Source organism: Myotis nattereri, assembly GCF_964212035.1.
Source record: "Myotis nattereri genome assembly, chromosome: 6".
NCBI lineage: Eukaryota > Metazoa > Chordata > Mammalia > Chiroptera > Vespertilionidae > Myotis > Myotis nattereri.
Window position 1 is genome coordinate 93,684,057 of NC_138081.1, and position 20,331 is coordinate 93,704,387.

The following is a 20,331-nucleotide window of genomic DNA, read 5'->3' on the forward strand; positions in this document are numbered from 1 at the left end:
AGTCATTCCTGAGCGGTGGGAGGAGGGGCCGGGGCGTTTTTAGATATTCCACCCTCGGTGGTGCCCGTGTCACAGTTCAGCGGTGAGTCACCCTGACTTGAAATCTGTTAAGGTTGGAGTCAAGCCAGTCAGTCCTAGCTGAGCCTTTTTTAGGGGCCGGCCTGGCCAGCCCCAAGTGCAACCTTATAGGTGCTTCCTGGTGAGTAATAGTGAGCCTTAGGGTTTGCAGGGAGGAGTTTGTTATGGAGATGGTGACAACAGTCCCCCAAGAGGCTCAGGACTGGCAGCCCGTCCGGGAGTTTCACGGCAGACACAGCCCTGGGCCTCGGCGAGCTCCTGGAAAACTGGCTCTGGGCGTCCCAACGGTCTGTGGCAGCGAGTGAATGAAGTATTGTCGCATTAGTCATTAGCTCCAAACGGGGGGAAATGCTACTGTGGGTCTTCAAAGTGGAAAATATGAACGAAACCATGTACTCTGAACTATAACCTAGTATTTGTTTAAGTAGAATATTAGTATGGGACCCTATAATACATACATATATATACAGATGGATGGAAGGGTGGAAGGAAGGAAAGAAAAGAAAGAGAAGGAAGATAGATAGATAGATAGATAGATAGATAGATAGATAGATAGATAGAAAAACAGACATTGATGTTTGGGTGTCAGCCCAAGAAGGAATGAACACTTTCTCCTGTGACATTTTGCTGCTGTTGAGAACACCCAGACCTGTGAGGCCTCCCCCCCCCGCCCCCCCATCTCACTTGCTAATGGACGTCCCTTTATCAGCAGCCCTGGTGGCGTGGGCCCATTTGTGACAGGCAGGCTCTGATTTGCTACTCATTTCCCTTCAGTGAGCCAAGTGGTAATTACGGGCCATTTGATCCGGGAGCATCTGCTGTGAGAACATGTGGAGCTTGGAGCTTCCGTTCCCCTCCTCCAGGCTCGCTGAGCAGACGTGAGCTTCCCGGCCCATCCCTGGAAAAAGCACAGTAAATACTTTCGTGGGAGCTGCCCTACCAGGGCGGCTGAGTGGTTTGTCAACCTTAACCAGCTGGTCTGCAGAGCCAGAGGGCAGCTCAGCTGTGTGGCTCCGGGTTCGTGGCCGGCCGGCCAGAGCTGGACCGCACGGTGGGTGGTCTGAGCTTCAGTCCTCACCACGGTCCGCAGGGAGGCTCTCACCCAGGTCTTCGTAGTGACCATCACAGAATCACGGTGGTTAAATCTATTTCAATGTAATGCCACCATCCAGACTGGACTTTAAAAAGTTCTTTCACAAGGTTGGACCCTTCGGCCTTGCCTGTGTGGCTCAGTTGGTTGAGCATCAACCAGGAACCCAGAGGTCACCGGTTCGATTCCCGGTCAGGGCACATGCTGAGGTTGCTGGCTTGATCCCCGGTCAGGGGCATGCAGGAGGCAGCCAGTCAGTGAAGTTTCTCTCTCATTGATGTTTCTGTCTCTCTATCCCTCTCCTTTCCTCTCTCTCTAAAATAAATAAAAACATATTTTTTTTTAAAAAAAGAGGTATAGTCGATGTACCTTCAAATCCCATTGCTCACACCAGCCCCCCACCTCCCACGCGGCTGATGTTTTAGCATCCTTTACAGGGGAAGATCCTGAAGCCGGAGACAGATCACCAGCCCAGGCAAGGCTGGGATTTGACCCAGGTTGTCTGTGTGTTTTCACCGTCTCCGTCTGTCTTCTGCGGGAGCTGGAACCTGGGATGGGCTAATTGGAGGTTAATTCTGAGGGGGAGGGGGAGGGAGGGGAGGAGGCAGGCTGGGTTTGCACCAGTCTTGACATGGGAGCCAATCATGGGCTGGGGGTGCGGGTAAGGATTAAACCGGGAGGAGGGTTTTCCAGATGGCTCCGTTTGAGGCGCTGCTCTTCAACAGCTCCTGTTCTTTCAAAGAATGTGGGAGAATGTTCTCTCCGGCTGGTTGAATATAAAGCGTGTGTATTCCCAGCCTGGATGGCATTGTCCCTTGAGGGAATCAATCTAGTTTTCTGTCCAAATGGGCAAAACCTGTCACAGCCTAGGAGAGCTTAAATCAAACAGTCTTTTCTTTTTCTAGTTCAAATGAATGAATCGGCGCCACAGTCTCGATGCTTCCCTTGCATAAGCACGTTTTACCTCTGTAATTGCATACACTCTGGGATGTGTGTGTGTGTTATACACAGAAAAAATTATACGTCTGTTTTCATGGAGGTGTCTCTTGAGAGAGTCTGAGTCCCTCCTGGCCGTGTTGGGCGCCTTCTCTTCTGCCGTCCACGCCACCTTAGGTCGAGGGTGGACTCAGGAGGAGATTCCTCAGAGCTGCTGTGGGCACAGAGCCCTGATTCATTGAGTATAAAATGCATATTTCTTTTGTCCTCCCTTCCATCTCTGCATCTCCCTGCACACTGTTCTCTTGTCCAGGGCTTCTTCCCTGGCAATAATCTGTTAATTTCTCCTCTTGACTTTTTTAGGGAAGATTTAGAAGTTGACACTGTAAGAACAGATTTGAATAAGATACGGGAAATGGACAGCTTTTACTTTGCAAGCCTGTGTGACTGAAGTTCTGGGTGTTTCCAAGTCAGCACCCACGTGTTGGGTGTGTCCTGGGTGCAGGACGCACTGTGTTAGGGCGGAAGGAGACCGGAGGCTCTGCTGTTATGTCAGTCATCCTGGCACCTGGGGGCGCCCGAGCAGCTGTGGCCAGCGACACCGGCCAGAAGCTCATCGAACTACGTGGACTTGGGGGGGCGGGGAATGGGTAGCATTTGAAACGAGGGTGAAGGCTATACATGGTGTCAGCAATGCCGCTGTGGGAAATGGGCCTGAACGAGAATCCGGAGGCGAACGTGGCTTCACTCCTGGGTGGGGAATGAATGGCGGGCGTGTGTCCTGCATAACAGAAAGGAGCTGGGGCAGGCAGGTGGCATCCTTTCTGAGGGGAGGTGACTGCCGAGCTGATATTTCCATCTAGTGTCATGGTGGTGAGCACACACTGAAGCCAGGTTCTCAGGTTCAGATCCCCACAATCCCACAGTCATAGCTCCTGTGTGCGCTTGGGCAAAGTTCTAGAGTTTTCCCAGCCTCATTTTCCTCACCTGTTAGAGGGCTCTGAATCGTGAGTGACTGACAGCAGGTCAACGCTGATTGCATCGGCCCTGAGTGCCGGCCTCTGATGGACAGCGGGGGGTGGGGCCAGGAGGGATAGTTGTGGGTTTGCATTTCTTATGTCCTCTCCCACCGTCTGTCCTCAGTCACATTTTTCCTGTTCTGTCCCCAAAGTGCCAGATGAAACAGCTTTGCGGCAGGAATCAGGACTGATCTCTGTAGTGTGGTTTCTTACTCCACAGTGACCCCTGCTGGGGTTTTGGTTGGATTCTGCGTAAGCCTGGTCTGCAAGGTTGGGTCTGCGCCTTTAAGCAGTACCTGCTGGTTGCTGCCTCACCTGGGTGAAACCACAGCTCACTGCTCAGATGACCAGAAGGAGCTGGGAGGTTTTCCCAGAGGAGTGGACGCGGTCCTGTGAGATAGGGACCTTTCAGGAGAGCGTGGTGTCCGTGCTGCTTCTCCCGCCCTTGGCTCCCGGCATCTGCTCCTCTGTCTCTTTTTTCCTTTTGTTTTGCCACGTGAGGTTCATGTTCATCCTGGGCTGTCGTCATCTGTCCGGGAAAGTGTACAGAATGTGGCAGATCCATGGCAGGTCCAGAAATGCCTCTCAGCGATGATCAGCACATTTAAAAACAACGGCACAGCCCTTGCCGGTTTGGCTCAGTGGATAGAGTGTCGGCCTGTGGACTGAAAAGGTCCCGGGTTCGATTCTGGTCAAGGGTCCGATGCCTGGGTTATGGACTCAATCCCCAGTGGGGGGTGTGCAGGAGGCAGCTGATCAGTGATTCTCTCTCACCATTGGTGTTTCTCTCTCTCTCTCTTTCCCTTCTTCTCTGAAATCAATAAAAATCAATAAAAATAAATAAATAAAAATAAAATAAAAACGACGGCACAGAAAGATAGGTCTTCCCTTGCTTGCCTGAACCTGTTTTTTTTTTTAATTTCTTTAATATATCTATTTTTGTTTTTAACTCCTACCTAGGAGGATCTTTGACTTTTTTTTAAAAAGTCAAATCATCCATCGATAAGAACTTGATGTGTGATGAGGGGGATAGAGTTCTGTGTAGCATTGAATCCGTATGCCAGGTTCCTGCCGTGTAAGGTGTTTGCACACAGATGGTCTCCTTTGCTCACGCATCTGTATTGTTAGTTAATAACCTGCTGCAACCATATGAATAACACCTGCTTTCACGGCGTCGGACACAGGCCCAGCCAGGGGCGTGTCCTGTCCCGGGTCCCCGCGTGCTGGTCGGGCGTTTGTGGCTGGAGAGTCGGGTCTCCCAGGCCTCAGGTCTCTGCTTCACCACCGGACCCATGTAACCTGGTCAGAGGAAAGCATTTCTGATTTACTTGCTAAATGTTCACTAGTTTTCTTTATAAACGTTGGGAGTGCAGGTTAGCACGAGGTCATTGAATGGCTGTGGTGACGAAGTTTAGGAAACTCAGCTTGTTCGGAAAAGGCTGATGTTGGGGGCTGATTTCTAAAAGGACATGCAGATGTGGAGCAGCTGAAGGACAGAAAAAGCGTTCCCCAGGATGGAGGGCTGATTTTTAGAAGCGAGTAGAAGTTAGGGAGAAGAAAAGCGTGCTTGGCTTAAGTGCAGCTCAGGGGCAGGATGCGGGCGGGCATCTGAGGCCGCGGGTGAGAGTGCAGCGAAATTCACGGGGATCGTGGCTTAGAGGCAGTTAAGAGGCAGAGCGTGTAGTGGCCAGAACACGGGCCAAGGAGTCAGTTGACTTCCACTGGCCTCTATCAGTTCCCTGTGGGTTAAACGAAGAAGGAAGAACAGCTTGTCTGGCAGCCCCAGAGGGTCAAGAGAAGCCAGAGGTGGAAGGAGTGTGGAAGGTTTATGATAAAATAATGCCGTAAATGAAGGGGATATGATTTCAGTAGTTTCCCTCATTTTAAAAAATCAAGTCAGTCTGCATTTCCTTTTGGAATCTGACAACAGGTCGATGAACTTCTGCACATGTGCAGCTCAGCAGTGGATGGTGCTCCCCGCGACCACCCATGGGAAGCCCAGACCTACATTCACTTCCAGGACAGTCCAGGCGTTACCGTGGTGATCAAGCCGGACCACAGGGTGGAAGACATTTTGACGTTGGCATGCAAGGTAATGGGTTTCGCTGCAGAGATGTAATTCTGAAGAAAAAGAATCATTAACGTCGCCTCCCTATGCCTTCTGAGTCTGTGTGGTTTTCAGGCCTCCCTTTCTACACCAGGGAAATAGTAACTTATTAATGGACGTATTTATGAGCATTCTCCTGTCCATCAGAAGTCAGGCTTGCTAGGGCAGGGCCCCTCATCTTCGTGAAGAACCCAAGCTAGTCACTGAGATTGTCCAAGTCCCTTTCTGTAGAGAGTGCATCTGAAGGCTGTTGCGATTTAAGTTACTTGGAGACGGTGCCCTAATCTTGGAAGGAGTTTGATTTGATCCTAAGTATTTTTACCAAGTTTCACCGGATTAAACAAGTAACCTGATACCGTTCGCGGTGGTTTCATGCAGACTGTTACGAGATGTTTTATCCATTATTCAAATCGGGCTTTATTACTGAAAAGGTAGCTTATGATCAGTCACTGAGTCAAAAACAGACTCAGCACCATCAGGTTAGATGTTTTTAGACCACCAGGGGGCAGAGGAGAGCTTAAATATTTTTAAGTTTTCAGAGAAAGTACAATCAGCTATATGAAAAGGTAAAAAAGGCATGCAGAGCTTGGTAACTCTTTGCCATGCACACTTAATAGATGTAGATGATCCTTCATTTCAGCCCTCCCTTGTCACTTTGATTGAAGCCTTAGTATACCAGACATTTACATATGTTACTCATGAATATGAATTTTCTTTTCCTCCATTATGTAAGGTTTTTTTAGTCAGTCAACAATGTTGTTTTATAGCAATAATGCCACCAATGTGTGTGTGGGTACATATTTTCCTTTTAAAAAAATTTTAGAGTAGGAAATTCCTAATTCTGAAGTCTGTAGAATATGAGATTTTTCACATTTCACTAATTTCTCTGCTTTAGTAGTAGGAAACAACTTAAAGTTAGGTACAACCAATATGTAAAGATATAGCATGTGCTGAAATAGTACGTTGCAGGACTGGGCAAAAGTAGGTTTATAGCTGTAGTACAAATATATAATAAATAAATAGCAAATAATAAATAAGAATAAGCCCAATGTTTCACATACTCACAACTATAGCCCTACTTTTCCCATCCCTGTATATTCTATTGTCAGACATCTGGGACTAGAACCTCTTAAAAATATATCTCTTGCTTTTAGTGGTAAACAGTATCATTTAGAGAAAACTTTGAAAATAATTCTGTTCTTGCCATTTTTAAATTCAAGCTCTTATATATGGTTTAAACTCAGCAACTTCCATATGACATTTCATCTTTTAGATATTTCCACTTGGATTTTTAATGAGCAGGGATGAATTTAGAAAGAATATTTACAACCTGAGTAATTGTCCTTTTCCTTGCAGATGAGGCAGGTGGAACCCAGCCACTATGGCCTACAGCTTCGAAAACTGGTAGATGAAAACATCGAGTACTGCATTCCTGCCCCCTATGAATACCTGCAAGAACAGGTGAGCGGGAGTCAGCCGTAGGACCAGAAGTCGGAGCCACATCCAGGGCCTCTTAATTTAAAAAATCAGTAATTTGGAGGGGGTAAGGGGGTGGTTCCTGTTTAAATTTGGCATCTAGTTCGGAAACAGTCGAGACCCATTTCCAAGATTCCATGACATCAGATCCCTGGCCTTGTTGTTTGCACCTTTCGTAGGTTTATGATGAAATAGAAGTCTTTCCGCTGAATGTTTATGACGTGCAGCTCACGAAGACGGGGAGTGTGTCTGACTTTGGTGAGCATAGCGACGCCCTTACTATTCTGTCCTAGTTTGCCAGGGTACCTTAAGACCTAATTTTTTTTTCCTTAAATTTTCATTTTCAGAAATTATGATAGTAGTTTCTGAACTTGCTTTATCTTCTTCATTTTTACTTATATTAGCAGGCTGAAAAGATAGGTATTGATACTTGGGTAAGAGGCCAAAGTAATTGAAAGGACTAAATGGGAAAGTTGATGAGAAATTGGAAATGGTGGGGATAGCACTTTAATGAATTTGTGTGCCAGGTGCTGTTCTAGGCTGATCAGCTCAGGATCATGTGACAGCTCTTTTCATCCCAGCATCTTGCTCCCAGCTCACTTTCACCTGCCAGGAGTGCAACCCTTCCTGACCCCTCCTCATGCCTCCCTGGGGGTGTAAATCAGACCTGTCCTTCAAGAACTAACGGAAGGTCTAAGTTTCCTGAAGAAGCCTATTGGATTGCTTTAGCCTCAGTTTAACAACTCAGGGTCAATACTCCCCAAATCACTTTGAAATGTGTAATTCTTGCCTTTCTGTTTATCTGTATTTAAGCTGGTTTTGAGCTCTCTATAGACTATGCTCATGTATAAAGTTCATTTCTGTCTTTCTTTCTGTCTTTTATCATAGGAACTCAATAATTAGTTAATCATCAATAGAAAGACTATTTCTTATTTTGTTAAATGTATTATCAATATACCCATCTTTCTTAAAATGACTCAAGCTGATCAAATTCTACTCACTGTTTATTACGTTAAAATTTCCTTTTTATGATTTGGTCTTTGTTTCTTATTTTCCGTAATCTGTTGGACCAAATGTTACGTTGGTGTTTCCTTGAAAGCCCTCGTAACGCTTCGTCTGTGCGTGTGTTGGCCTTCACTCTACTCCCCACGTCACTCTTTGTGACTCCTTTGTACTTGAATGACTGAAGGACTGAGTGAGGAGCAAACGGGAACCTCAGAGACTCCCAGTGCTAGGGGACCGGACACGCCAACAAGTGCTCCCATCCGTGGAGTCAGAGAGCAGGGCAGTCTCCATGGCCAAGGCTTGTTTACAGGTTTCCACATTGAGGGCCAGCACTCTATCCATCCAGTATTTTCCTACCTCCTTAAGATGCCTAGCCTCATATACTGGTATATACAGTTATTTCTTAACAAGTATTTTTTTCATTGAACTGAATTTGGCTTGTTTCAATAAGAGTAGTTTTTGTTCTTAACATTAAAAATTTAAAATTGTGGTGAAATACACATAACGTTTGCCATCTTAATCATTTCTTAGAATGGTTAACAATGACAGTTCAGTGTCCATTCACATTGTTGTGCAACCATCACCACCATCCATCTGCAGGACTGTTTTTATCCTGCAAAACTGGAACTCTGTACCAATTAAAGAGTAACTCCCCTTCTCCCTCCCCCAGCCCCTGGCAGCCCCCATCATACTTTCTGTCTCTTCACATTTGACCACTTTGGGTACCTCCGGCAGTTACTAGTTCCTTTGAGCCTGGCTTATTTTCACAGTATAATGTCCTCCAGGTGTGTCCATGTGATAGCACGTATCAGAGTGTCCTTCCTTTTGGAAGTGTGAGTCAGGTCCCATGGCATGGACGTACCACAGTGTATCCATTAGTCTGTGGATGGACACGCGGGTTGCTTTGGCTTTTTGCCTGGTGTCAGTCACGCTTCTGTGAACATGCGTGTATGGATGGCCCCTATTTTCAATAAGCTTGTATTTGTGTTTATTAAACCTTTAGATCTGACACGTCCCTCTTTTTCTGATCCTGCTAGCTATTTGTGCTTTCACAGTAGTTGTGACTTAGACCCTCTGCTATGCTGTGCTAGTGAGAATAGACGTTGGAGAAGACGCTGCTGAGCTAGGAAGTTGATCGGGGAGATGAGCTGAGGCTTGTGTTTCCCTTTCGTGTTTGTCCGCAGGGTTTGCCGTGACCGCCCAGGTGGACGAGCACCAGCATCTCAGCCGGATCTTCATCAGCGACGTCCTCCCCGACGGCCTGGCCTATGGAGAAGGTCCGTGCGGCACCTTCCAACCCACTCAGACCCGTGCAATGCAGTCTCGATAGTGCAAGTTCCTTCTTACAGTTGTGCCAGAAAGTGGTTTTCCCTAGAATTTTAAAGAAAGTACACCTAGTAGTTCCATTGCAAATACATAGGCATACGAGTGTGTACACTTTGGCAGTGTGTATTAAAATACCTTTCATTTTGAAAAAGTCATAGAATCAGCTGTTAAACCGTGTATACATTTTTGGGGGACAGACACCCTGTACATACACAGAGAGCACATACATGCGTATCACACAGACGGACAGAGGAAAATGTGAGAGCCAGACAGGCAGACAGACACAGGTAAAACAAGTGTAATTTCCCAGGGCACTTCACAGCAGAGAAATAAGGAGGACAGTTCATTTAAATGGCTCTCAGATCGTTTCCCTTTCAAACTACTCCGTCTGATCCCAGCCGTGAGAGAGCGGGGATTTGTTATCAGTGGCATCCAAATACATTTTGGCACTTTCTTTGAAGGTAGCAACTGAACAACAGCCCCTGGGAGCACACAGTCAGTGTTTGCAGCGTTCTTTCATCTTGAAATCTTTCCTCTGAGTAATCTCTCTCTCTCCTCTTCCTCTGTTTCCCCGTCCTCTCAGGGCTGAGGAAGGGCAACGAGATCATGACCTTGAATGGGGAAGCTGTGTCCGACCTTGACCTGAAGCAGATGGAGGCCCTGTTCTCTGAGAAGAGCGTGGGGCTCACGCTGATCGCTCGGCCGCCAGGCACCAAGGGAACCCTGTGCACTTCCTGGTCGGACAGTGACCTCTTCTCCAGGGACCAGAAGGGCCCGCTCCCCCCTCCTAACCAGTCCCAGCTTCTGGAGGAGTTCCTGGACACCTTTAAAAAGGACACGGCCAATGGTGAGCGTTGGCCTCTCCTCCGCTTAACCGCCGGTATCCACAGCTAAACCTTGTAGGCTGTTCCTTTTGCTGCAAACTTAGATGATTTAAGCTGTTCAAAAAGTGTATTCTCATGGTATTAGGAAAAGAACACAAATGCCAACCAAGTAGATTTGGCCAAAATTCCCTGCATATCAGTAATCATAACACTTGTCATGAAAATAGAATATAATTTTGCACAAAGTAGCATTCTTTAAAATTGCAGCATTGTTTACCAGCCACGCGTGACACTTGGCATTGTAATTGCTTTGTGATTGAGGCGGACAAAAGCCAACAGAAATACCAAGGTTGATTTTTCTGTTCAGCTGAATCCAAGGCAAAGCCATTTCGCGGTGATCTATTGGGTTCTTAGAAGAGCCGATGCAGTTCCGTTCTTTACCTCTTCTGTTAAGTACTACTTTCTCAGTAAACTGCACGCCTGTAATGGAGGCCATGAACGAAAAAGTTTGTTTAGGCCTAAAAGTGACACACTGTTTGCCAGTTTATTTTTCTGAAGGTAAAATTTCCATACGAGGCAGTCGTGGGAAGGTTTGAACTTCTGAGCTTGTCCTCATGCAGGTCTCACACAGCGCAGTCAGCGAATGAGGGGCTGCAGCTGACCCTGCAGACCGCGGCTCCCGCTGTGCTCCCGGAGGGTCCGAGCGTCTTTATCTATCCAGGAGGCGCAGGATGTAATTTTTATACTTGATAACAACGATAGAGGATTTCCCATTGAAATCACTGCATGGTTACCAAAAATGAATGAAAACCACAAACGAGACGTTGTTAGGCTAGCATTAGTTATAAAGCAAGTTCATTAGGCCAGTTTTGGAATAAAAAAGTCAGATTGTGAGATTTGAGATTCAGTGGGGTATACAGTGCTTTCTGCTCCTCTCGAGGCTTCACTCCAGTTTCAGTGCCAACTATGGGCGTATAAAAGCGAGTGTCATAAGACAGAAATTATGCCGGAACTCACTCATTGCTTGGCTCCGTGAGGGCCGTCCTTCAGCTTCCCCGGCTGCGTGATAGGCCCCGTGTCCCCCGGAGCACACGCGCATGTCCCCTCTCTGGACTCATTATTCTCGAGGGATGCATTCCCTGCCTGTTATTTCTCTATGTGTTTTATCATCATGAAGATTCACTGCCATCATTGCACTTTGGTGCTTGCGGGAATGAGTTTCTATAGAGAGCAGCAAAACCAGTAAATTTACCTGTTTTTAAATAGTAAGGACCAAGTAAGTCCATTAAGCTTGTTGTTTCCCCCCCAAGGCAGCAGAATAAAGCAGGTAGGTAGGATGGCATGACGCATCCTCGGGAGCCATCTGATGTCCTCAACCTTGATGGCTTGCCTGAGGAGCGCGTGTCTGTGGGTGCACACGGCTTAGCTGCTCCGAGCGTGGCGGTGCTGGTCCACGCTGCTCTTCCCGCAGGTCCCCACGCAGCTGCGGTGCCGCACCCTCACGCCCCTCCCTCCCTCCCCGGGCTCCCGGTTCCCGGCCAGACTGGTGCTCCGTGGGGTGACTCATCCTCCCCAGAGCGCACGCAGCCCCTCCTGCCCGGCGGAGACTGTCTGGCCCCTACTGGTCCGTGGCAATGGCTTGGGCGGAAACCAGGCAGCCAGACCCTCCGCACACACGGATGGCTTGCTTTCTTTTTGAAGCAGTTGCATAGCTCGTGAAGGAAGTGAAATACGGTGAGTGAACATCTCGGAGGGAAGTCTGTGCATTTTGAAGGTTAGGGGAAAGGGAAGTCAGGGGTAAGTAGATGGGAAAATGGAAGACAAACAGAGACATAAGGGCGAGTCTCTCATTTGTACCTAATACCGCGATTACATGAGAGGCCTGTCGACACCAAGAGGGGGGGTGTGGTGACGAGCAGGCAGTCCGACCTGGGTTCGGGTCCTGGCTTGACCTTTCCAGGTTGTGCGACTTTGGGGGCAGCCCTCAAGCAGAGAGGCCTGAGCATGGGTGAGTGCACCCCAGCAGCCTGTCCCCTCCTGGGACAATTCTTCAGGTGGCCCCTGGAACTGAGCCCCATTTGATGTTAAGCAGCGCGCGCTCGCACTGGTCTGAACCGGGGCATTTTCTGAACACGTCTGTGCCAAGGCGGTGAAGATTAAATGAGATGACATGTGTCAGGTTTTCGGTAAAGCACAGCTGTTGCGCTTATGTGTTGCTATTCTCTGAATCAGGAGTGATTTGCCCCAAACTTCCAATACTGCCCTCCTGCGTGTGCTCGGGAGGCAGCCACTTGACTTGTTAGCTCACGTCTTGTTCATCCGGACACACTCTCCCATCGGCATGCTGAGGGCACGGAGGAGCAAAGACCTTTCGGCAGTCACCGGCCTTGCTGTGATACTCCCATGATGCTCTGTGAAGAGTGGCTTTGCAGTGATACTCCCATGATGCTCTGTGAAGAGTGGCTTTGCTATGATACTCCCATGATGCTCTATGAAGAGTGGCTTTGCTATGATACTCCCATGATGCTCTGTGAAGAGTGGCTTTGCTATGATACTCCCATGATGCTCTATGAAGAGTGGCTTTGCAGTGATACTCCCATGATGCTCTGTGAAGAGTGGCTTTGCTATGATACTCCCATGATGCTCTGTGAAGAGTGGCTTTGCAGTGATACTCCCATGATGCTCTGTGAAGAGTGGCTTTGCTATGATACTCCCATGATGCTCTGTGAAGAGTGGCTTTGCTATGATACTCCCATGATGCTCTGTGAAGAGTGGCTTTGCTATGATACTCCCATGATGCTCTGTGAAGAGTGGCTTTGCTATGATACTCCCATGATGCTCTGTGAAGAGTGGTTTTGCTATGATACTCCCATGATGCTCTGTGAAGAGTGGCTTTGCTATGATACTCCCATGATGCTCTGTGAAGAGTGGCTTTGCAGTGATACTCCCATGATGCTCTGTGAAGAGTGGCTTTGCTATGATACTCCCATGATGCTCTATGAAGAGTGGCTTTGCAGTGATACTCCCATGATGCTCTGTGAAGAGTGGCTTTGCTATGATACTCCCATGATGCTCTGTGAAGAGCGGAACAGACAAGAAATACATAGGGAATTGACGAGCGTTCAATATTAGGTTCCTTTGTTTCCTTGGACATGAATGGCCCTTTGATTCTCGTGGTCCAGGGTTTGAATTTCTGTCTTCGTGATCCACCGTAGAAAGAGAGGAAATGTCCATGGGCTGTCTTTGACTTGAGCGGAAATATCATCTGTAAAGACTTTTTATAGAGAGAATTAATTTTACCACTGGAATTCCCCCAAGAGCCCGCTGTTATTTTTAAGCCAACAAAGCCACCATTGAAGAGATTGGCCGTGCCAGCCCTGTTTATACTGGGTTCCTATTAATGATGTTTTTGTGATTTAAGTAGGAAAATCCCTTCTGTAATATATGCCATCGTTTGAAAAATTCCAACAGCTTTTAAGACTTTCATTGGGCATGCAGTTCCTGAACAAAGTCCTTATGTAAGCACTGAACTTGCTGTGGCATTAATGTATTTTCCATCTATCAACAGCTATTAATCCTGCATTGTTAAGGGCGGGGATTTATTTAACAGGAGACAAACTAGAAAAGGCCGCTATGTTCCTTCTGCCATTTAGACACCATCAACTCAGCAGATGCTTACCAGATGAGGAGGTAATTGCAGCCTGGGGTTCTTTTTTTAATCCCTCGCCCCACTTTGAATCACTCCCTTTCCAAATTGAGGTATGAGTAGTGTGGAGTCTCCAGCTACCAGAAGCCACTTAGATGCAAATTTGCTCTTTGGAATGAATTGCTGCTGCGAATGTATGTGTCCATTATACACCTTTGCACCAGGGGAAGAATTACAGAGCCGGCTCTGATGTGGCCAACCCCCTTATTTCCTGTTTATGAGAGCGAGGGCATTTTGCCGCCCATCGCCGGGTGTAGGATGACTAACAACCCTGAGCTCAGAGAATGCGCTGCTTGAGCATAAAGCTGCTCTGACTGCGTCTGTCTGGCTGACACCCCAGAGGCCCAGATGTAAAAACATAATTAGAGTTCCTAAAGATGGCTGGTGTATTTAAAAATCTTTTTAAAAATCCGATTGGGAAATACTGGTTTTACCAGAACACAGGGATCTTGGGCCTCAGAATTCTGAGTTTCTTATAGTTTTCACTCTCCTCCATGGACATGAGCATGGCTTCTGTTTGCAGTGGAGGGAATGACGGTCCTTGGACCCCCATTCCCTTAGTAAAATTTAGCATTGTTGGGGCATTTGGTTTCCTTTGTCTCATTCTCATTCATTTATTTATTCACTTGATTAATTTAACAAGGCACACAATTGCATGTTGTTAAATGTTGCAGGCACATGAAGGTGAAGTAGATATCATTTTCTCGATGTTTATAGTGAGTGGGAACAGTGAAACGCTTGTAAATAATAATTCATGATTTGCAAACAATACTTTCCAATACAAAGAAGAAAAGATCCAGCCTGGAGGTAGTATTCCACTGATTTTCCTGTTGACTTAGAGCAACAGGGGCCAGCAGGGAGCTGTGAGAATCAGAGAGACGTTTCTGGAAGAGACAAGTCAGAGCCAGAGCATTTGACCTGAGCTGCAGGTGCACAGGGGATAGATCACGCAGAGTAGAGACGGGCAGCTTGCCGCTGTGGAAGGGGCACCAGTGGTTGCCAGTGAGGATGAGGCAGCGGAGGAGGTGAGGATGGGCCATGTGGACAAGGAAGCAAAGCTTCCCAGGCAGAGGGCACTGTGACAAGTGCCCTGAGACAGAGACGTAAGTGGCAAGTTTAAGGCTCAGCAAATGGTACAGGTGCCTGGAGAGGAGACCCGAGAGGACCGGTGAGGGATGAGTAGGGAGGGCTTTCGAGGTGAAAAGTCTGACCTTTCCTCTGAGGACAAGCAGGGCCCTCCTGTGCATTGAGCAGAGCAGTGGCAGGAGCTGACCAGTGTTTTGAACGCGTCACGGTTGAGAAGAGACTGCAGGAGGCCAGGGGTGGGACAGGCGTTTGCAGCGGGGATCCGGGCGAGAGGCGATGCTGGCTTTGCTCTCGGTGGAGGCAGCGCTTCAGGACTTGCTCAGAGGTCAGTGTGGGTGTGAGGAGACAGGAGGCAAGGACGGCTCCCTGGTTTGGCTGAGCAACCGGAGGATGGAGTTGCCTTCTACAAGGGGAGGCTGTCCGGGGGCAGCTCTGCGGGGGACCCTGAGTTCGTTCTGGAACACCGTGTTAAGCTCCTAGCTGTATAATGAATATTCCACCTGCTTCCAAAATGGTTTTTAAAAGGCTTATGCAAAAATCCATCAAAATTAACAACGTAAAGGGAAAGAGAGGGGATCTGAATGACAAATTGCCTATTCTAAAGATTTCCACTAAGTGTAAGGCCAAAACATGTTTGTTTATAGAAGAAATCAATCATGTTTAAAACACTAATACAGCAAATCAATTGCTCTCATCTCAGACCTTTCAGTTATGATTTGTGGCATCTTATACATTTATTTCTGATCCCTCAGGGCTCAGCTCTGATTAGCCATTTATAAAGTGTCCATTCCCACATAAAGCCTTTGATCTGTTATCCCTTTTTGCTTTTGGGCCATTAACGTCTTTCACATGTTATGGGAGAAGATGACAAAGTTCAAATGACCCAATTTTGTTACTTGTCAGTAGCTCTGGGCAAACGTACTAGTATTTGGAAAGAGACATTGGAAATTGTTAGTGAAATTATTTTGTGACTTCCTCAAGGAGCCCTGACGGCTGCCCCTGGAGGGCGGGTGACCTTGGACCACGTGGCACCGTTTACAGAGTGCCCTTCCTTCTCAAGTCTCCCAGCGGGCTCCCCCCGGAACCTGGAATTCCCAGGGAAGCACTGGGAAGCGTCTAAACAGAAAGACATGCGATTCTCAACTTCTCTACACTCGCCTTTCCAATTCTGGTTATTGTGGATCTAATTCCGACTCATGTTTCAGTTGACAAATTGGCACATCATGCTTCTGAGAAGTTTGGGCATCTTTGCATGGTAGTATTGGCAAAATTACGGTTATTTTATAAAAAAGGCTGGGGGAGAAAAGGGGGCTGGCGATGCTGATAAGAGGCCTAGGTTTCATAAGCTTAATACCTGTGACCTGTAAATGCCTGGGGTCAGGTGCGCCCAGCCAGCTCCGTGAGAATGGCCACCGTGTGGATGGTCTCTGATCTTCAACAGGTCAACACGTGTTCATGCGGAGGAGGAGGAGATGATTCAGAGGTGTCAGGTGTGTTTAAAAGATGAGGTGCAAGTAGAAATTTTATAATTTGCTTAGATCTCTGGGAATAGAAGTCTTCACAGAACCTATAAACTCAATTTCCATACCTCTCTGTTAGGGCTGCATTCCAGAAGTAGGGCTGCCTGCATGTCACCTTGGGGTGATCTTGCGTTCTTCCTCTTTCGAACTCAAAACCTTTTGTTTGTGTACCGGATCCAGAAGCTAGGACTCAGTGCCTGGGAGTATCACTCTGTGTGTTTGTCATAATTGATCTACTAGGTTGAAAACCCCTTGAAAATCAGGGACCTGAAGAGTACAAAGGTGCATAAGACACAGCAGCTGACACAGCTCTTGGCGAATTGCAGGCAAGTCACTCAAATACCAACTGAATGGAGGGAAGGTTGTTAGGCGTCTCTTAACTGGATGTTAAGGTGATGTTCCTGAGAGGGGACTGGGGGCGCGGGGGGTTAAAAGAATCCTTGGAGCTTCCCAGATCCCTTCTTTATAACTCTGGCCACAAGGGAATTGTGCTGGGACTTGCACGCCTGTGGGGACGCTGGGTGGCCCCTGACACTGCTGGGCTGAAACCATAGACCCAGCATCTGGCTGTGTCCTGGGAGAACATGGAGCCCAGTTCACATCCTCATCCGTGCTGCTCTGCAGCCTTCATGGCTGATCAGTGCCCATGGCACGGGGTATTGTGGCCGGCAAACCCAAACGACAGCTAAAAAAGAGCAGTAATTTCTGCATCACCAGCGTAGGGCAGCGCTGATGTGAGATGGGTGTTGAGTTCTGTGTGCTGCGTTGTGACGTAATGAACGTCTGTGGATCTGGAGGAAGGCGACCTGGATTCTGGGCCTCATGCTTGACCTTGAACAAGTTCCTTGAACTTCTTTTTCCTTAACTCTTAAGATGAAGGATTGGGCAAGACAGTTAAGCATTTTTCCTTTCTCTCAAGTTTAGTTATTTAATATGATTAAAGCAACAATTTGATGACTATAGGGATGTGTATTTCTTACAATAGTCTGTGAAGGGAAACAGCAATGGAGGGAGCTTTCCGTTTTGTGACAAATCTCCTGGCCCCTTTAAATAGAACCAGGTCTTGACTGCCCTGCAGAGAGTTAGTTAAGGCTTCGTAATAATAGCAGGCTGTGTCAAACCTAAAGATCACAGCGAGCCTTAAAACCACGAATTACCCCTACACCACCCTGGCAGGCCGGAGGTGTTATTATCATTTGACTTTCACAGCTGGGTAAACCAAGGCATGTGGACAGGTCATGGTGACTTTCAAAGCTGGGTAAACCAAGGCATGTGGACAAGGTCATGGTGACTTTCACAGCTGGGTAAACCATGGCATGTGGACAAGGTCATGGTGACTTTCACAGCTGGGTAAACCAAGGCATGTGGACAAGGTCATGGTGACTTTCACAGCTGGGTAAACCAAGGCATGTGGACAGGTCATGGTGACTTTCACAGCTGGGTAAACCAAGGCATGTGGACAGGTCATGGTGACTTTCACAGCTGGGTAAACCAAGGCATGTGGACAAGGTCATGGTGACTTTCACAGCTGGGTAAACCAAGGCATGTGGACAAGGTCATGGTGACTTTCACAGCTGGGTAAACCAAGGCATGTGGACAGGTCATGGTGACTTTCACAGCTGGGTAAACCAAGGCATGTGGACAAGGTCATGGTGACTTTCACAGATGGGTAAACCAAGGCATGTGGACAGGTCATGGTGACTTTCACAGATGGGTAAACCAAGGCATGTGGACAGGTCATGGTGACTTTCACAGCTGGGTAAACCAAGGCATGTGGACAAGGTCATGGTGACTTTCACAGCTGGGTAAACCAAGGCATGTGGACAGGTCATGGTGACTTTCACAGCTGGGTAAACCAAGGCATGTGGACAGGTCATGGTGACTTTCACAGCTGGGTAAACCAAGCCACGTGAAGTTGCTCGTCACTTGGACAAGGTCGTGGTGATTGTAGAGAGGGCGAGAACTGTTGTCTTCTTGTTTTTCCCTTTGCGTAGGGGAACATGTCTGGATTTTAACCACTTTATTTCTTTTTCTTTTAAAAAGTTCAGTATTAACACACTGAGAGTAAAATCCAATGATGATGTTCTCTGCAGTGAAATAGATTCAGGCGTAACTAGATCGATGAAGGCCCAGTCTTATCCAGGTTCCCATCGAGGGCTGGGGCGCGAGCAGAAACCGCGGCCTCGTGATCAAGTGGGGTTTTCTCCGTTCAGGGAAAGGTCGGAGTTTAGTAGTAGTTTCACTATCTTTGTTCAAGTGCCTTTTTAATATCATTCACACAGACTTTCATTAACCTTGAGGTAACGTGACCATATATTGTGTGTCACTTGGTCCTTTGGAATCCACTGGTGGTGGAGTTTCACTGTAACTCTCATTTCTCTCCTGTAAAATCTACATTAACATTCTTATCTTTAAAAAACACCTGAGGATAATTCACATGCCGTCACATTCATTAAAGTGTACAATTCAATGGGTTTTAGTATATTCACAAAGGTGCGAAACCATCACCGCTCTCTAATTGCAGAACATTTCATCACCTCAGTACTCATCAGCGGTCACCCGAATCCCCCCAGCCCCCGGGCTCTGACAGCCGCTACTCTCCTGTCTGTTCCTGTGGATGCACCTAATCTGGATATTTCATATGTGGATAGGGAACCACACCATATAGTCTTTTGCATCTGGCTTCTTTTTTTCTTTTAAGTATATATATTATATATCTAATATATATATTATTGATTTCAGAGAGGAAGGGAGAGTGGAGGGAGATCAAAACATCCATGATGAGAGAATCATTGATTGGCTGCCTACTGGGGATCCAGTTTGCAACCCAGGCATGTGCCCTGACCCGGAATCGAACCAGTGACCGTCTGGTTCATGGGTTGACACTCGGCCACTGAGCTACACCGGCCGGGATGGCTTCTTTCATTTAGCTTAATGTTTTCTGGGTTCATCAGTGTGGAAGCATGAGCCAGTACCTCATTCCTCCTCATGGCTGAATATTCTATTTGACCTTTTAAAATCCCACAGGACAATGGCACTTCCTGAAAGGGGGTGTTACTCAAGTTTTCTTTCTCCTACAGCATAGAAATCTTGTGTACTTTTTTTTTAGGTCTTTTCTAGGCTTGAATAGAACTCCAACTCCAAGAAGTTTGTAAGGGTTTGGAACTTAAACTTGACTTGATTAACGTTCTTTATGTGTCTGAAATATCGTGGTGTCTGTCACGTGCCCCTGATTGTAATTAAGTGTGGCGTCTGGGGGGTCCTCCCAGCTGTGGCGGGAATCAGCTCTGGCAGAATCGAAACTTTGGCTGGAGATCCCTTTTACCATTGACCTTGTAGGTTTCATCAAGACCCCGATGACACCCTCTTTCTGTGGGCTAAGCGCGTGCCTCTGTCACAGGCATAGCCCGGCCAGACAAGGAGAATGGGGGCTCAGCCATCTCCCTGCTCCCCACTTCTGAGAAGGCCTCTCCCTCCCCGAGGTGGCAGTTAACATGGAGGTGGCCTGCAGCATGTTCCGACCCTGAATTTGCCTGCCATATTCCTGTGCCTCTGCGTATCCTTGCAGACTCTGAGGGTGTTTAGCGCAAGATAATTGAATCAAATCGTGGCAGCCTGCTATTAAGAAACATTTACTATGGTATTTACTTCTCTGTATTCATCATCAGAGATATTGCCTTGTCAAGAACATCACCGATTGGCTGTGACCGCAGGTTCAGTGGACATGGGAGATTTATGAAATTTACATTTTCCTGGCATGGTATTTATCCTATGATGGAATTTAGTTCTCTGCAAGCTTTGACAATGACATTCAAGCTGCCGCCTTGAATTTCTTTGACACAAGAGTAATGTAACAATAAGGAAATGTCGATCCCAGTTTTCTTCAGAAATGTAGGTTAACGTTTATGTCAGTAGCACCTAATAATTAGGGTGGTCTCTTTGTGAATGGGATAGTTTTGGAATTGACTAGCTTTCGCATGTAGTCAACTCCAAGTTATTTTTTTTTCCTCTTGCCGAATAGTCCACCTGTTTCTATTATTTTCTTTAATTGGTTGTATTTTCATTTTGTCTCGCTGACTGGTGAAGAGTAGTATTTGCCTGTATGACAGAGCACAGCAAGTGTGATTAATGAAAACCTCACAAACCACTGCGTGTTTT

General features: G+C 47.1%; 1 protein-coding gene across 1 annotated transcript in view; it reads left to right on the forward strand.

Annotated features, from left to right (window-relative positions):
• Nucleotides 1-20,331, forward strand: part of TIAM2 (TIAM Rac1 associated GEF 2) — a gene marked incomplete at its 5' end in the record, with an annotated part of 82,111 nt that overhangs the window by 24,472 nt on the left and 37,308 nt on the right. The window contains 5 exons of the mRNA XM_081093681.1: nt 5,054-5,215; nt 6,587-6,691; nt 6,886-6,964; nt 8,896-8,988; nt 9,621-9,884. Coding sequence (XP_080949807.1) covers nt 5,054-5,215; nt 6,587-6,691; nt 6,886-6,964; nt 8,896-8,988; nt 9,621-9,884 — 703 coding nt within the window. The remainder of the gene's footprint in view (nt 1-5,053; nt 5,216-6,586; nt 6,692-6,885; nt 6,965-8,895; nt 8,989-9,620; nt 9,885-20,331) is intronic.